General features: G+C 44.4%; 1 protein-coding gene across 2 annotated transcripts in view; it reads left to right on the top strand.

Moving 5' to 3' along the window:
- Nucleotides 1–13,812, top strand: part of Wipf1 (WAS/WASL interacting protein family member 1) — a 97,680-nt gene that overhangs the window by 74,309 nt on the left and 9,559 nt on the right. For both annotated transcript variants that reach the window (XM_021194308.2, XM_029536667.1), the window contains exons 2-3: nucleotides 6,392–6,480; nucleotides 9,796–9,925. In XM_021194308.2, the coding sequence (XP_021049967.1) occupies nucleotides 6,430–6,480; nucleotides 9,796–9,925 (181 nt within the window). In that variant the 5' untranslated portion in view covers nucleotides 6,392–6,429. The remainder of the gene's footprint in view (nucleotides 1–6,391; nucleotides 6,481–9,795; nucleotides 9,926–13,812) is intronic.

Below are 13,812 nucleotides of genomic sequence, written 5' to 3'. Positions count from 1 at the left end.
TTATTTTTGTAGAGGTGTTGGGGTGGGGGCGGGGGGGGAAGCTGTTAACAGGAGAGAGGCACAGAGATGCACTTACTTCTTCATCAAGTGGCTACATTCTATCCTGAAGGAAGGAGAAACTTTTTAATTTGGGTGTTTTTTTCATTGCTTCTTAAGTAAAACCAATCTAGTTTCTTTTTCTATAACAAAGGAGGAAGGAACAAGCGAGAAATTAATCAGGCAGGAAGTGAATACCACAGAAGGATGCCTGCCTCTGACTTGGTGTGTCACACTAAACAAGAGGCCAGAGCTTGTCCAAAATGGCTGCCCAGAAACAACCCCTCTCCCCTGTTAAGAAGATAACGCCTTTCTGAGGGACAGTGCTCTCTTCTAGCTCTTGTCTTGCCTGGTCCCTCTCTGCCTGAGCCTCTGATCATGCCTTCCTTTTTAACGGTAAGAAAAACTGTATTCAAACTAAATTTATTTCCTTTATCAGCAAAAGGGAAGAACTAAATGACGTTTAATGGGCCATAGTGTGTCGAGATAAAGATGTTTAATTGTTCTGTAGAACAGCGTATGATTTATTCCTGCTGCCTGCTATGGTGATTGTGAGTGCTTCAGAACTTGCTCTGAGCCAATATGTAACTGAGCTTTTTCTGTAGAATTTTCCCTGACCATTGGACAGATTTGGATCCATATTAATTTCTTTCCCATTTTTCCATAAGATGGAGCCTTATGTCAGTTAACATGCCTCTGCTCTGTAAAGTCAACTCAGGTCCATAGAGCTGCCTCTGAGTCTTCAGCCTTATCTGCCAAAGGATTTTTAAAGTCTAAGTAGGTCACTGTCAGTTTCAAAGCAAGCCCCACCCAACCCGACCGCATCCCTTGCTTGCCCCAGGCTGCAGCTGTCCAGCCGCATACATGGTGTGGTCCTGGTTCAGGCAGTCTATTAGGAAGATGTTACTTTGTATTTTAGAGTAATTCTATCCACATCAGAACAGTGTGGAGAAAACTACTGATGTTAATCAGATTTACTGCCATTTGTCATAATTAACTCTCATATGATTAATATTAAATGACATCAACTATAAAATAAAATGTAACTTTAAAGTTGTGCACACAGAGGCTCATGGAGCAGGGGTAAGGAAATGTTTTATGTAGAAACAAACAAACAAAAAAATTCTCTAGGCTGTGTTTGAAAAAGCATTTCATGTTCCTCTTTCCCCTTGCAGAAATACAGAGGGGCACTTTTCTCACCAAGGAGGGCATGTACAGCTTTAGTCAACAGGCACAAGCAGTCGTCACTAACTTGATGGTGCAGCTCTTGTGTAGAGTAGAAACACCAACGTAAAGGAAGGCTACAGAGAGTTCAGAAAGTAGTGGGTTACTCTAGACTTGACTAGACTAAGAGTAGAGAAAGGAAGGGGAGGAGCTAGGGAAGGCTCCGGCTGTGGACCACCTAGATGGCGTGTCTTAAGGCCGGTTTTGTATTAGTTTCCCAGCACTTTGTAGATTCTGATCTAGTCAAAACTCTTTTTAAATCGGTCTAAAGAGATTAAGTGATTTGCCTAAAACCACATTGGGCTTCTCTGATCCTCTTTGCAAAGTGTATCAGTGGGTGCTTGTGCACAGCTCATCAATACCTCCATTTAAACTGTGGAGGGGACTCAGAGCCTGGAAGAACCATGCTGGAGAGTATTCCCTGGTGCCAGCAGCAGTGTCCCTCCGTTGCAGAGTTCAGATTCTAGCTCTGCCCTGTAAGCATGTTAGAGGAGGTGAGCTACTGAGTCCCAGACCCTGGAGATCCTGCAACATTTTAATGAAGATGTCATTTGTGTTACCAGCTTCTTTAAACTTCTGTTAGATGTGTGAAGTTTTTCTTTAAATTCTGATACATTTGTGCCTTAAGGTTTGGCCCTTTTTTTTTTCCTCTGTGTGTGTGCCATATATTGGAAAAAACATTTACTTTGAACTACCATGAATATCCGTCTGTATATTGTGACCTTTAAGTTCTAAAAAGTAAAACAAACAAAAAACGAGAAATACCTTAAACTAGGATACTTTTCTGGGAAATGTAAGATGTGCTTTATTTTGTTTGTTTGGTTGGTTGGTTTTTGTGTGTGTGTTTGTGTGTGTGTGTGTGTGTGTGTGTGTCTGCCTTTGTGAGTTTATGTGTATCATGTGCACATAATCTTGCCTGCTGAGACAAGAGAGTAGACGATCCTCTGGAATTAGAGTTACCAGCAGCTGTGACATGGGGGCTGGGAACTGAACTCAGGTCCTATGGAAGATCAGTTAGAGATCTTAACCACTGATCCATCTCGGACTAGCTTTAAGCATACTCCCTTACTCCTTTGTGATTCCTTGGCAGCTTGTGTGTGTGCTCGGGCTAAGGTTTCACTTTCTCATGGTTAGAACCTGGGAAAGATGGTGGCACTCGTCACTTAATGTCCTTTATGTTTGCTTGTTGGTGGTTTTTTTTTTTTTTTTTTTTTAAACTTGTAACAAATGGCTAATTCTTAATAAGCCCTGCTTCATTGAACTCTTGGGTAGCTCTAATGAGTAGATAGCCTTATGTCCATCCACAGTGGAAATGGGTCTTAGGCAGGCTAAGTCATTTGCCCAAGGCCACCTAACTACTGCATGTAGAGGAAATTTTCTGGATTCCAGAACTTGCATAGCTGGGGGACCACATGATAGATTGTATAGTTGGTCTCCGGGTCCTTTTCTAGTCCTGAGAATCAGGGATTACAGAGTGTTTTGTTTTAATTATCACAGCAACATTTAATATATGCTTAAAATGATTAATCACAGGTAAAATATTTTCCTTTCTAAGTGTCTTGACCTTTTTAGGAATAAATCTGGTGACATTTCAGCACATATCACAGCACATATACTTGAGATGATAAAATAAACATATTCAGTATGTTGATTTGAGTGTCGTGTGTGTGTGTGTGTGTGTGTGTGTGTGTGTGTGCGCGTGCGCGCGTGTGTGTGTGTGTGTGTGTGTGTGTGTGTGTGTGTGTTGCAGATTGGAGGCAGAGATTAATCCTCTTGGGAATACTAAATGTGGTGCTGAGGATTTGGGGAAACTGCAACTTTGAGATTTGAGCCCCTTAAAGAAGGTAGTTGGAAAGGACAGAAGATGGGGGAAGAAAATCAGTTTCACTTACATGGATAAAGTAAAGGATTCCTGGCCCTTATCCCTTAAGCTAAACCACAGATAGCTGAGTCACTGGCCAAACTTCATGCTCTTACTTTTAGAGGGGTCTCGGGTGTCTATAGTTTCTGTTAATGTTTAAATTAAATATGTAAGATAGTAGGTTAGAATACACTCTCCATGGTGACCTCTGCTTCTCCAGCAGGAGTCTAAGTGTGAGTCTGCCTCCCAGGTTCTCCACACTCAGTGTTGCTCTGGAGAACACTTTTAGGACCGCAGGCTGTCACATGCTCTGCCACCGAGCTATATCTCAGCCCTAAACTGCCTCCTTATCCAGAGCTCTGAATGCAGTGTGTCTGAGTTATAGCCGTGGGCCCTCCACGGGCCCTTCCTTCACCTGCTGCTGTGAGAAAGAACAACCCAGGTAGTCACCAAAGCTCTTGTTTCAAAGAGCAATGAGCAAGTGCATTGTGGGAAGTGGAAGGTCCTGTGGGCAGCCAGTGTGGGTTCCACTGAACATGAGTCGGGGCAAACCATCACTCCTGGGGACTCTGCGGGCTGGGCTTGCTTTGCTTCTGTATCCTCCCGTCTGCCTTGTTTGGATCACCTCTTTGCTGGAGCAGGGACCTTCAGCTCAGGAGAGGTGAAGTAATTAGCAATAAGACCAGCAAGCCTTTCTGCCAGGCTATTAAAAGTCTCTAAACCGGCCAGAGAGGTCTTGGGGGGGGGTTGCCTAGCAACTGGTGTCATAAAATAGAAACTACAGGCAACTGCACCTGTGAAAAGATTGTGTGAAAGAAACAGGATGATGGTGGTTTACTGTGAGCATCAGTTTTCCCGTTGAGTCCTTTTACAGGAAGTTGAAGAACAAAGGCAAGTTCACCTAAATGAGTTTTAATGGTTTTCAGGTTTTAAAGACATCCAACTCGGTTTGCACTGTGGAATCTCTAAAGAACAAAAATCAAGAAGCATTTTTCCAGTAGGACTCTCAAAACTCTGGGCTTTTAAAAAATTCACGATTTTAGCAGCAATTTCATATTACTTAATAATTCTATGTGCCTTCGAGTGGATCTACAGCTTCTGGAATGACCTGTATATATATTTATTTTTATGGTTGTAATAACAATGTGAATTTAAGACCTTTGACTTATTTAGACACTACTGAGTTATGTGTATTCTAAAATTTCTTAATTGATATTTCTTGGTCAAATTGGGGGTGGGTGGGAGGGGGGAGGGGGAGAGAAAGGAGAGAGAGGGAGACAGGGAGAGGGAGAGAATACATTTGCCCAGCCTGAGGGTGGGGGATGGGTGCCCAGGCATGCATGCTTACGCATTTGTAAGTTAGCAGAATGTACATCAAAATAAGAACTATTTCTAGCTGTTACTTACCCAAGGTCCCTTTTAATCTAAAAGTTAATTATTACCAAATTCTTTTTTTCTGAGGACAAGTAGAACTTTAGGTGGATTTTCGTGCAGACTGCAATTCTCCACACTGCTCACCTCAGAATCAGGGGAGAAAATAACAAAACTAAGTTGGAAAGGAGCTGGGCGCACACAAGAAATCGTGAAAATAAATTAAGGATGTTATTCATAAACTGTCATTGGACTTAAATGGAAACCGTAGAATGTAAAAACCGTAGCAAGGGCGGGAGAGCAGTGGGGCCTTCTGTGTCTCGCATTGTTCCTTTGATACCCGCCCCATCCTTCCACACACGGAGCAGATGAAGCACCCAACTATTGATTCAACCCTTCCATTTTATGTAGCACAGCGTGTAAGGGCAACTTCCGGCAATATTTACAGAGCAAGATGCTCTGAGTTTTCAAACAGCCACTCCAGTAATAAACCACAACTGGATAAAGCCACTTCCAGCGGTCTCTCATAGAACCCCTCCACCCCAGGATTAGAAAGGAATGAATAAAAAACTTGGAAAATATGTTCCCTCTCAGGATCTCTCTGTGGCCCTGGCTAACCTGGGCTTGCTACATAGACCAGACTCACTGTAAAGCCTCTCAGACTTGCCGTGTTCTCCTGCCTCCTGCCTCCTGCCTCCTGCCTCCTGCCTCCTGCCTCCTGCCTCCTGCCTCCTGCCTCCTGCCTCCTGCCTCCTGCCTCCTNCCTGCCTCCTGCCTCCTGCCTCCTGCCTCCTGCCTCCTGCCTCCTGCCTCCTGCCTCCTGCCTCCTGCCTCCTGCCTCCTGCCTCCTGCCTCTGTCTCCTAATCTTTTGGATTGCAGGGGTGCCCCACCACGCTGGGCTAAGTTCCGTTTCATAGCTTACTTTGAAGGGACTGGGTCCCAGATGTCCTTGGTCTGGTTTAGAAGCAGGTGTGGGAGCCTACCAGTGTTCACAGGGAGCAGGCTGTCCTGCCATATTTGGTTGGTTTGTCTTAAGGCATAAATTTTCCACATTGACTTTTTAGTGGTTGAACCAAATTAATATTTAAGTGCTAAGAAATTGTTTTCTGCCAGGCATGGTGGCACACACCTTTAATCCCAGCACTTGGGAGGCAGAGGCAGGCGAATTTCTGAGTTCGCGGACAGCCTGGTCTACAGAGTGTATTCCAGGACAGCCAGAGCTATACAGAGAAACCCTGTCTCGAAAAACAAGAAGAAAAACAAACAAACAAAAAAGAAATTGTTTTCGGCGGTTGGGCGAGACTATTAAGAATAAAGGAAAATAATTCCTGTGTTTGGAATTTGGGCATGGTGTTGTATAGACCTCAGGTGGTCAGTGTCCCCGGCTGCTCACCAGAATAAGGCTCAAACTCTCTAACAGAGATTCTAAAGGTTCAGCGCTTTTGGAGCATCTAGAGACCTCATTAAAAGGTTGGACCTGTTCCAGGGGGGATAAGAGGCAGGAGAGCAGAAAGGGTTTTATGCAAATGAGCGAGGAAGAGTAGGTGCTGCTCGAAATATGTTTGAGCAGACTGGAATGCATTTCTAGTAGCTTCCAGAAAACCTGCCTGCTTCTGCAGTCACAGGCTTACATCTGCAGACACACGCTTACAGCGCCGTGCAGGGACAGAATTGAGCAGCGTCAGTACTGGCGTGACAGTCATCCTGCATCTCCACTCAAATGTCCACTCTCACCAGGGTCCCTCCTGAACAGTCCTGCCAGGGTAACTGAGGGAAGTATAGTGCATCCCACCCCCTCTAAAAGGTGTCCTATGTCACTGTGAAAGAGAAGTGGGGTGGTTATGACAGACAGATTGTTATCAAGCCGTCTAATGCACCAACGTGTTCTGTTTTTACAGATTTACCCTCAAGACTGCTGAAATTTTAACTACCCAAGATGCCTGTACCTCCCCCACCAGCACCCCCACCGCCACCAACGTTTGCACTCGTGAGTATATTTTCTCTATTTAGATTTTCTTAAAAAAAAAAAAGATAAGACAGCTTTTTAGAAAGCCTCTTGCTGCGTAGTCCAAGCTGGTCTGCAACTTGTGCCTTTACCCCCCAAGGGCTGGAATTATTTCTGAGCATGCCCGTACAATAGATTTCTCCCCTCACCCCGTGCATGGAGACCACCAAACAAAGTCAAATGCTGGCATGTAGTTGTGTCGTAAGTGCATTGGCATTCCGGCGTAGGTCTGCTTTGCCAGGGCCCAGTCTTTGCTGAGGTTAGCCCCTGGTTGAATCCTCTCGAATCCAGGTAACAGAAAGAATGTGTTTGGTCCAGGGTCTCCTGGGATCCAAGCTTACAGGCCTGGAGTGTGGATTTTTAGTCTTCATCTACCAGATTTGTCAAGGCAAATGTGATGATAGCTTAAAATAAGGCTTGGCGGGACAGTTCTGGAGCTCGGAAGCAGGATGCACTGCCTCCCCATTCAGACGAACTGAATGCCTGAAAGTGAGGGCTCGGCATCCAACATTCTCCAGCCTCACCTCTTTCTTCTCTGCTCCCTCCCCTCTCTTTGCACTCTGTTCTTGACAAATTTCCTCCCCCCCCCACACACACACACTCACCCCCCCCCACACACACACACACTCACCCCCCCCCCCAAACCTGTCCTGTGTCTAGACGATCACGTCCCAAAGGCTTTCATCACTGGACTCCTGGTCCTTGGATGAGCCTGTCGGGGAATTTTAGAACATTCACCTGCAGGAAGGCTCCAAGACTCACTTCGTCCCAAAGCCCCACCCCCATGTGAGCCTCTGCTGCGTGGGAGCCGAGAGCCGCACCCTGATGACTGACACCTTCATTTCCTGTATTGGGAAACTGAGGCTGGGGAAGAAAAAGTCTCTTGCTCCAGGTTCCCATGGCACACTTTTATATAACTCTTCTGAGACTCTGGCCTACCAACAAGTGGTCCCCCGGCCTCCTGTGAGCATCCCTAAGGGCATGAGGACAGAAATTGTGTTTAAGCACTTACAAATATTTATAGCAACTCCATGGGAGTTCAGTTTATTCTCAGATAGGGTTTGTGTATCTCTTTAACAAACTCATTTTTTATCATATTTATTTATCATTTTATAAGGGTGTCAGTCTATGAAATTTTTAAGCAGCCCTTGCGTGGATTAATTAGAAAACATGCTTATCTGGCTGATGTGGCAAGAGTGGTTTATCTGTATGTCTCCCAAAATGTGAGTTGCCTATCACTACTAATTGGCGCATGGGTTATGTTTTAGAATTCTAATGCTGATACACTTATTTTAATATATGTTCTAAAAATTAATGATTGGCATATCAAAGCCAGTGGCTGATTTAAAAGCCAGTGATATAATTTTAAAGAGAGTATTCATTAAAAGAGAGTACAGAAGATAATATAGTAAATGAATTTAATGAAAATGTTAATAACACCGCACAGAGAAGATTTTATAAATCATGAATGTTGAACCTAAAGGATTAAGATTTGAAGTCAGATGTGGGGGCTCACCTGTAATCTAAACTCTGGAGGTCGAGGCAGGAGACCTGAGGCCAGCCAGGGATATAAATACAGAACTCAAAGCAAGGTCGGGAGAAAAGGGGGAGATGGATTGGTGGCCACCAGGTGATACTGACCTAATTGAGCAATACAGTTAAGGGTCCTGGTCTGCCACTTGAGGGAGGTTGCATAAGGAAGTCAGGTGACAAAATAAATCTCCAAGCCATGGGGGAAGCCACTGTGGAAGGCTGATGACACAGATAGAAGATGTCCAGTATGGATTCATCAGTTAATCCGAGTTGATTTTCATTTTTAAAGTGAAGGGACCAGGTGGCTTTTAAGGGTCCCTCCATGGTGTTTTAGGTATAATAGAGAACAAAATCACTTAGCAAAACCACGTTAGCCATGTGAAGACTGTGTGTGGAAGGAGATCAGGGAAACTCCCTACAGGCTGTTTCCAGGGGCTGTTGAGGACTAACAGGGAAGGAACCTTTGGGGGCTCACATTCACCCTTCTCTCGAGAGGGGACGGTCCTGGCTTCAGACTGTCCAAGTTCAGATCTCAGTTCCTCCTCCAACCTTGACGACCCTGCCAATGGACCAAATGATTTAACTTACTGCACTATAGGTTTACATTGGTGTTTTTGTTTTGGGTTTGTGTGCATGTGTCTGCAAAGCAGAAATAACACACAGGGTCAATAAAGACTAAATTAAAATGAAATACAACATGCAGAAGGTGCTTAGCTGTTAGCATCACAGCCGAAGGATCTCTCGCTGCTTCACTATGTCTGCATCTTGGTGCACAGTAACTCCATGCAGCTGGGCTGCCCTCCCGCCTCTCACTCTGGCAATAAAAGGCAGAGGGAGGCATCAAACTTCTCACTTTACTTCTCACGACCAAAACTGGCTCATCTGGGATCTTACCCCGAAGGGCAGGACCAGCCCAGGAGACTCTCATGCCAGCTTTGAGGCAGCCACATTCACCCTGGCTGGGGTCCACACAGGAGAGGCGCTTTCATTCAAGCCTATGTGTTAGACTTGAGTGTCCACATTCCTAAAATAACCCTAAAGGATCACGACCTCAGTTTCACAGTCAGGAACTTTATGATTATAGAATAAATGCCCAAACATCTTTAAGTAGCTGTGCATTTGCTCTAGACTAAGCTTTCAAAGGAATCGAGTATCATGGTATGGTCAAATGCACGTGAAGAAATTGTGGGGCACGGAAAAATATTCTATTCCATATTTTGACTATATGTTTGTCAAAACAAATAGTAATGTGAGCTGACAGGAGGGATTCTATATATATAAATTATGCCATAATAAATCTGACAAATTAAAAGAGAAACGCACTTTTGTCAATATATTTGAAGGAAATTGTTTTCTAAAGGTTTAGTGAGTTGAAACCCCCTCTGGTTTGACAGAGTCCAGCATTATCTTGCAGCAGGTGAGTACTAAACGATGGGAGAGGCCCCCTTGCTCTTCTGGACACAGCTCAGACGAGGACCAGTAGCAGCAGCAGACTTTCTGTCACACGAAAGGGCCAGCACACCTGACTTCTTACAGGCAGGTTATGGTCTGAATGTTCAGATTTTATCACAGACTTCGTAGTTTTGTGTTTTGTTGCTGTTATCTGCTCCCAGGAATCTGGGTCTTAAAGAGGCCACGAAATCCAAAACTGCCATAGAGTTTATTGCCTAGAGTCTTAAAACCAAGCCCCCTGTCCGACTGAGCATTCCAGTGCGTGGTCTTACCCCCAAGAGCAGCGGATGAGTCCATGTGGTCACCTTGCAGGCTAACACTGAGAAACCCACCTTGAACAAGTCAGAACAGGCTGGGAGGAATGCTCTGCTCTCTGACATCAGCAAAGGGAAGAAGCTAAAGAAGACGGTCACCAATGACAGAAGTGCCCCAATATTGGACAGTAAGTAAAACCCCTTTTCCATAGTTCTAAATGGTTTATAGCTTAATGGTCAACCTATGCCTTGGACTCTCTCTCTCTCTCTCTCTCTTTCTCTCTCTCTCTCTCTCTCTCTCTCTCTCTGACAACAGCTGCAGAGCTAGCGAAAGGCAGAACTGAGTTAGTCATTGTAGCCACAGCTTTAGCTTGAGCCCCCTCTAATGCTGCAGGAAGCCAGCATAATAATTCTTTGTCCAAGAAACACACAGCAGCGATTCTCTGAATTATTCACAGCGCCTTCTGGAGATTAACCCATTGCTCCTGGCGTCCGAGACCATAAGGCAGGGAAGTGGGAAGTGTCCTGGCCTTGTAATCAGGAGTCAGGGCCCGGCACACAACTTCAAGCCTTAATGTCTTAATTTGTAAAGTGGGGACGGGTACCGCTCTACTGGCCACACGAGTCTGTTGTGAGCTCCCAGTGAGATGATGCGTGTACAATGCTCTCTTGTCGGCTAAGAAGGATTCTAGAGAAAGCCGTGATTCCCGGGAGCTTGAAGACAGGAAATGAGATCACAAGTTTGCTTATCTGTACATCGGAGTCTGAGAAGCCACAGGGTCTCTATAAACAAGCAAGTGAGCACAATGTAAGCTTCCTCGTTTGCATTTATGAAGTGAAAAACGTCCCTGATCGGATCCAGGTCTTGACACCATCCCTTCTGTCTCACCAGAAGGGATGGTGTCAAGACCATCTCATAGCCTCAGCTCTCATTTAGATTCAGGAGAGGACATGACAGTCACCAAATGCAGCTTCGCAGGCAGGTGAATAAACATTCAGGATTTAGGAGTCTTAGAGGTAGATAGGAGATCACTGGGGGAATTCAGCTAACAGGTAGAGAAGGAAGAAGTGGCAGGGGCTGCGGGAGTCAGAGGTGGAAGAGAAATGGAAAACAAAGGCTTTGACCAGGGTTCTGTGGTCAGGTGCATCTGAGAATGCACAACACTTGGAGAGGAACTGTGGGTTTTCAGTATGTGACTAACAGTCTGATCTCTAGATCAGAACACCACACAGTATTGCTGTCTGGGTTCTATCTGGGAAGCTTTGGGTCAACAACCATATCTGAATTGTGGTCTCTGCAGTTGGCTAGCGAAGCTAGCAAGTCTCGGAGAGAGGATGCCTGCTCTCTTTACTATAAGAATCTGGAGCCCTGGCGGAGTGGGTGCAAGTTCCTAGCCAACTTTGAAGGATACTGGCCAGTCTGGGCTTCCCGACTCTCTAGTGGAAACTCCTCGTAGTCTTCCAGGTCCACCTTCCACTGTGTGGAAGTGATGCTGGCCTTTCCTCTCCAGCAGCTCAGTGATGCTGAGGAGTGAGCATCTGTCAGAAGCAAGCTAGAATCCACTGTGTGCTTGGCTGCCCTGTGCTGAACTGGATACCTACACTCCCGTCCAGGCTCTTTGCAAGTAACACAATTCATCCTGTTTTATATTCGATGGCAGGCAAACCTCCCTCGGCACTATATCAAAGGCTTATGAATGACAGCTTTGTAACTTAGCCCTGTCCTGATGGATATATCAAATGACCTAAAGCCAGTCAGCTAGCCTCAATTTCAGTTTTTTTTTTCTATTAGTCCATTTTCTTTTGTTTGTTTTGTTTTGTTTAAAATTTTTTTAAGATTTATTTTTTTATGCAGATGAGTACACTGTAGTTGTCTTCAGACACACCAGAAGAGGGCATCAGATCCCATTACAGATGGTAGTGAGCCACCATGTGGTTGCTGGGACTTGAACTCAGGACCTCTGGGAGAGCAGTCAGTGCTCTTAATCTCTGAGCCATCTCTCCAGCCCCCGTTTTCTATTACTATAACAAAATACCTGATACCAAGTACTTGATGAAGAAAAGAAATTTATTTAACATATAGTTTAAAGGTTTGAGAGTATGCCATTGGAATTGGCCTGGCTCTGATGAGGATCTCATGGGGATGGCATCACAACAATGGCAGAAGTCAAGGCTTAAGGCAGACCATAAAGAAAGACAGAAAACCCGATTGGGGAGCAGCCAGTCTTGCTGTTTTATGATAACCCTTTTCAGAACTAACTAGAGTCCTGTGAAACCGTGCTAGTTCCTTCTGAGGGTAGTAGCCAACCCCTTCAATGGCCTCATTATTCCCCACCAGTTCCTGATTCCTAAAGGTTACACACCCTCTCTCATGGACACGCTGAGGACCAGATTTCCCACATGTGAGCCTTGAAGGCTACATTTAAACCATATAGCGCTTCCCTGTATGAACAGTGGGTGGCGCTCCAGGGAGACAATGCTGATGGGTGTGACAGATAGTACAGCACACTCTCAATTTACAACACAACACAGATGTGTGTGTGTGTGTGTGTGTGTGTGTGTGTGTGTGTGTGTGTGTGTGTGTGGTGTTCTAAACTGCCCTATTCAGCAATGACTAATACTTGAATGGCGAGCACAATGTTATACTATTGGTAGTTAAAAGTTAGTAAAATTTTAAACCTCATACTAAAGCAGTTTCACAGCCACTCCTGAAATTGTTGCTGTGATTGGGTTTAGCATGTTAGGTAAAATCATCCTTGCCAGTTCTTCACCAAGCCATGTCTTCAGCGGAGAGCTGTACATGCAAGAAAGATGGAGAACTAATGGCTAACTTAGAAAAATACATTAATGAATAAAATGAAATCTCCCAAAGTCGGTAAAGAGATTTGAGATGGATTTTCTGCATCTGGGTATAGAGAAATGATGCCCTTGCTGAGACAGCTTTGGATGACTCCTTTTGTGAGCGATGAGACTACAGGTGTGCTTCATGATGCTTGGCTCATTTTAAAATCTTGAAGTTAATTTCCTAGGAAATCATTCATTTGTCAGACTTTACCCAGGAAGCCTGTATAAACAAGGAAAAAGACAGAAACTTTCTAAGATTAGTTTCTCTCTGAAAAACTTTGCATTAAAAGGTTTTTATTGGTAAGTTCTGCGCTTCCATTTTCAATAAACAGCTAATTCTAATGCTGTATGAATCTTTCCCAAGCCGGAAGCCACAGAAAGCTTTTTTGGTAAGTGTCATGAAACTGCCACCATCTTAATACCAGAATGTAGCCCAGGCAGTGCACACACAAGTGATCTACAGGCCAGTGCTTTCCGCCTGGGGGTGATCCTGCTTCCCAGAGGACCTGTGGTGATGTCTCCAGATGTCCTTCTGAGCGTTTTATTTCTTCTTTCTTGTTTGTTTCCATTTTGTTGTAGGGATGGAAGCCATAGCCATGAGCGCATTAGGCAAGCGCTCTACTGCTGAGCTACCTGCTAAGCCTGGATGACACTCTTAGTCATCTCTACCTGAGTAGAGAGACGACGCTTCTAGTGGGCAGGGTCAGAGACACTGTAAATATTCTGTCAAGGGCAAGACAGCCACCCAAACAAACTGTCAGCAAGGGGTCCCAGAAATAAGAAAATGACATACGGGCTGGAGAGATGGTTCAGTTGTTTGAGTACACTGGCTGTTCTTCCAGAGGTCCTGAGTTCAACTCCCAGCAACCACATGGTAGCTCACAACCATCTCTAATGGGATCCGTTGGCCTCTTCTGGTGTGTCTGAAGACAGCTACAGTGAACTCACATAAATATAATAGATACATCTTTAAAAAAAGAAAGAAAATGGCATATACCATTAATGCATAAGAAAACACTAAGCAAAAAAAGTAGTAAGAGTAATTGACCAAGACCAAAAATAATCCAATTTTTAGTACTAGTTTTAAAATCTATTCTAAATATCAAATAATAAAAATTATATAATCAACTAAGTAAATGCTAAGTAGGTATTTGATAAGATTCCATATTATAAGTCTTTAAGCCTAAAATAGAAGAATCTTCCTTTTCTGTAAATATTTTTAAAAAAAAAC

Source organism: Mus pahari, chromosome 3 (genome assembly GCF_900095145.1).
Source record: "Mus pahari chromosome 3, PAHARI_EIJ_v1.1, whole genome shotgun sequence".
Taxonomy (NCBI): Eukaryota; Metazoa; Chordata; class Mammalia; order Rodentia; family Muridae; genus Mus; species Mus pahari.
The sequence above is the reverse complement of the archived record's forward strand: the minus strand, read 5'-3'. Positions and strand labels throughout refer to the sequence as shown.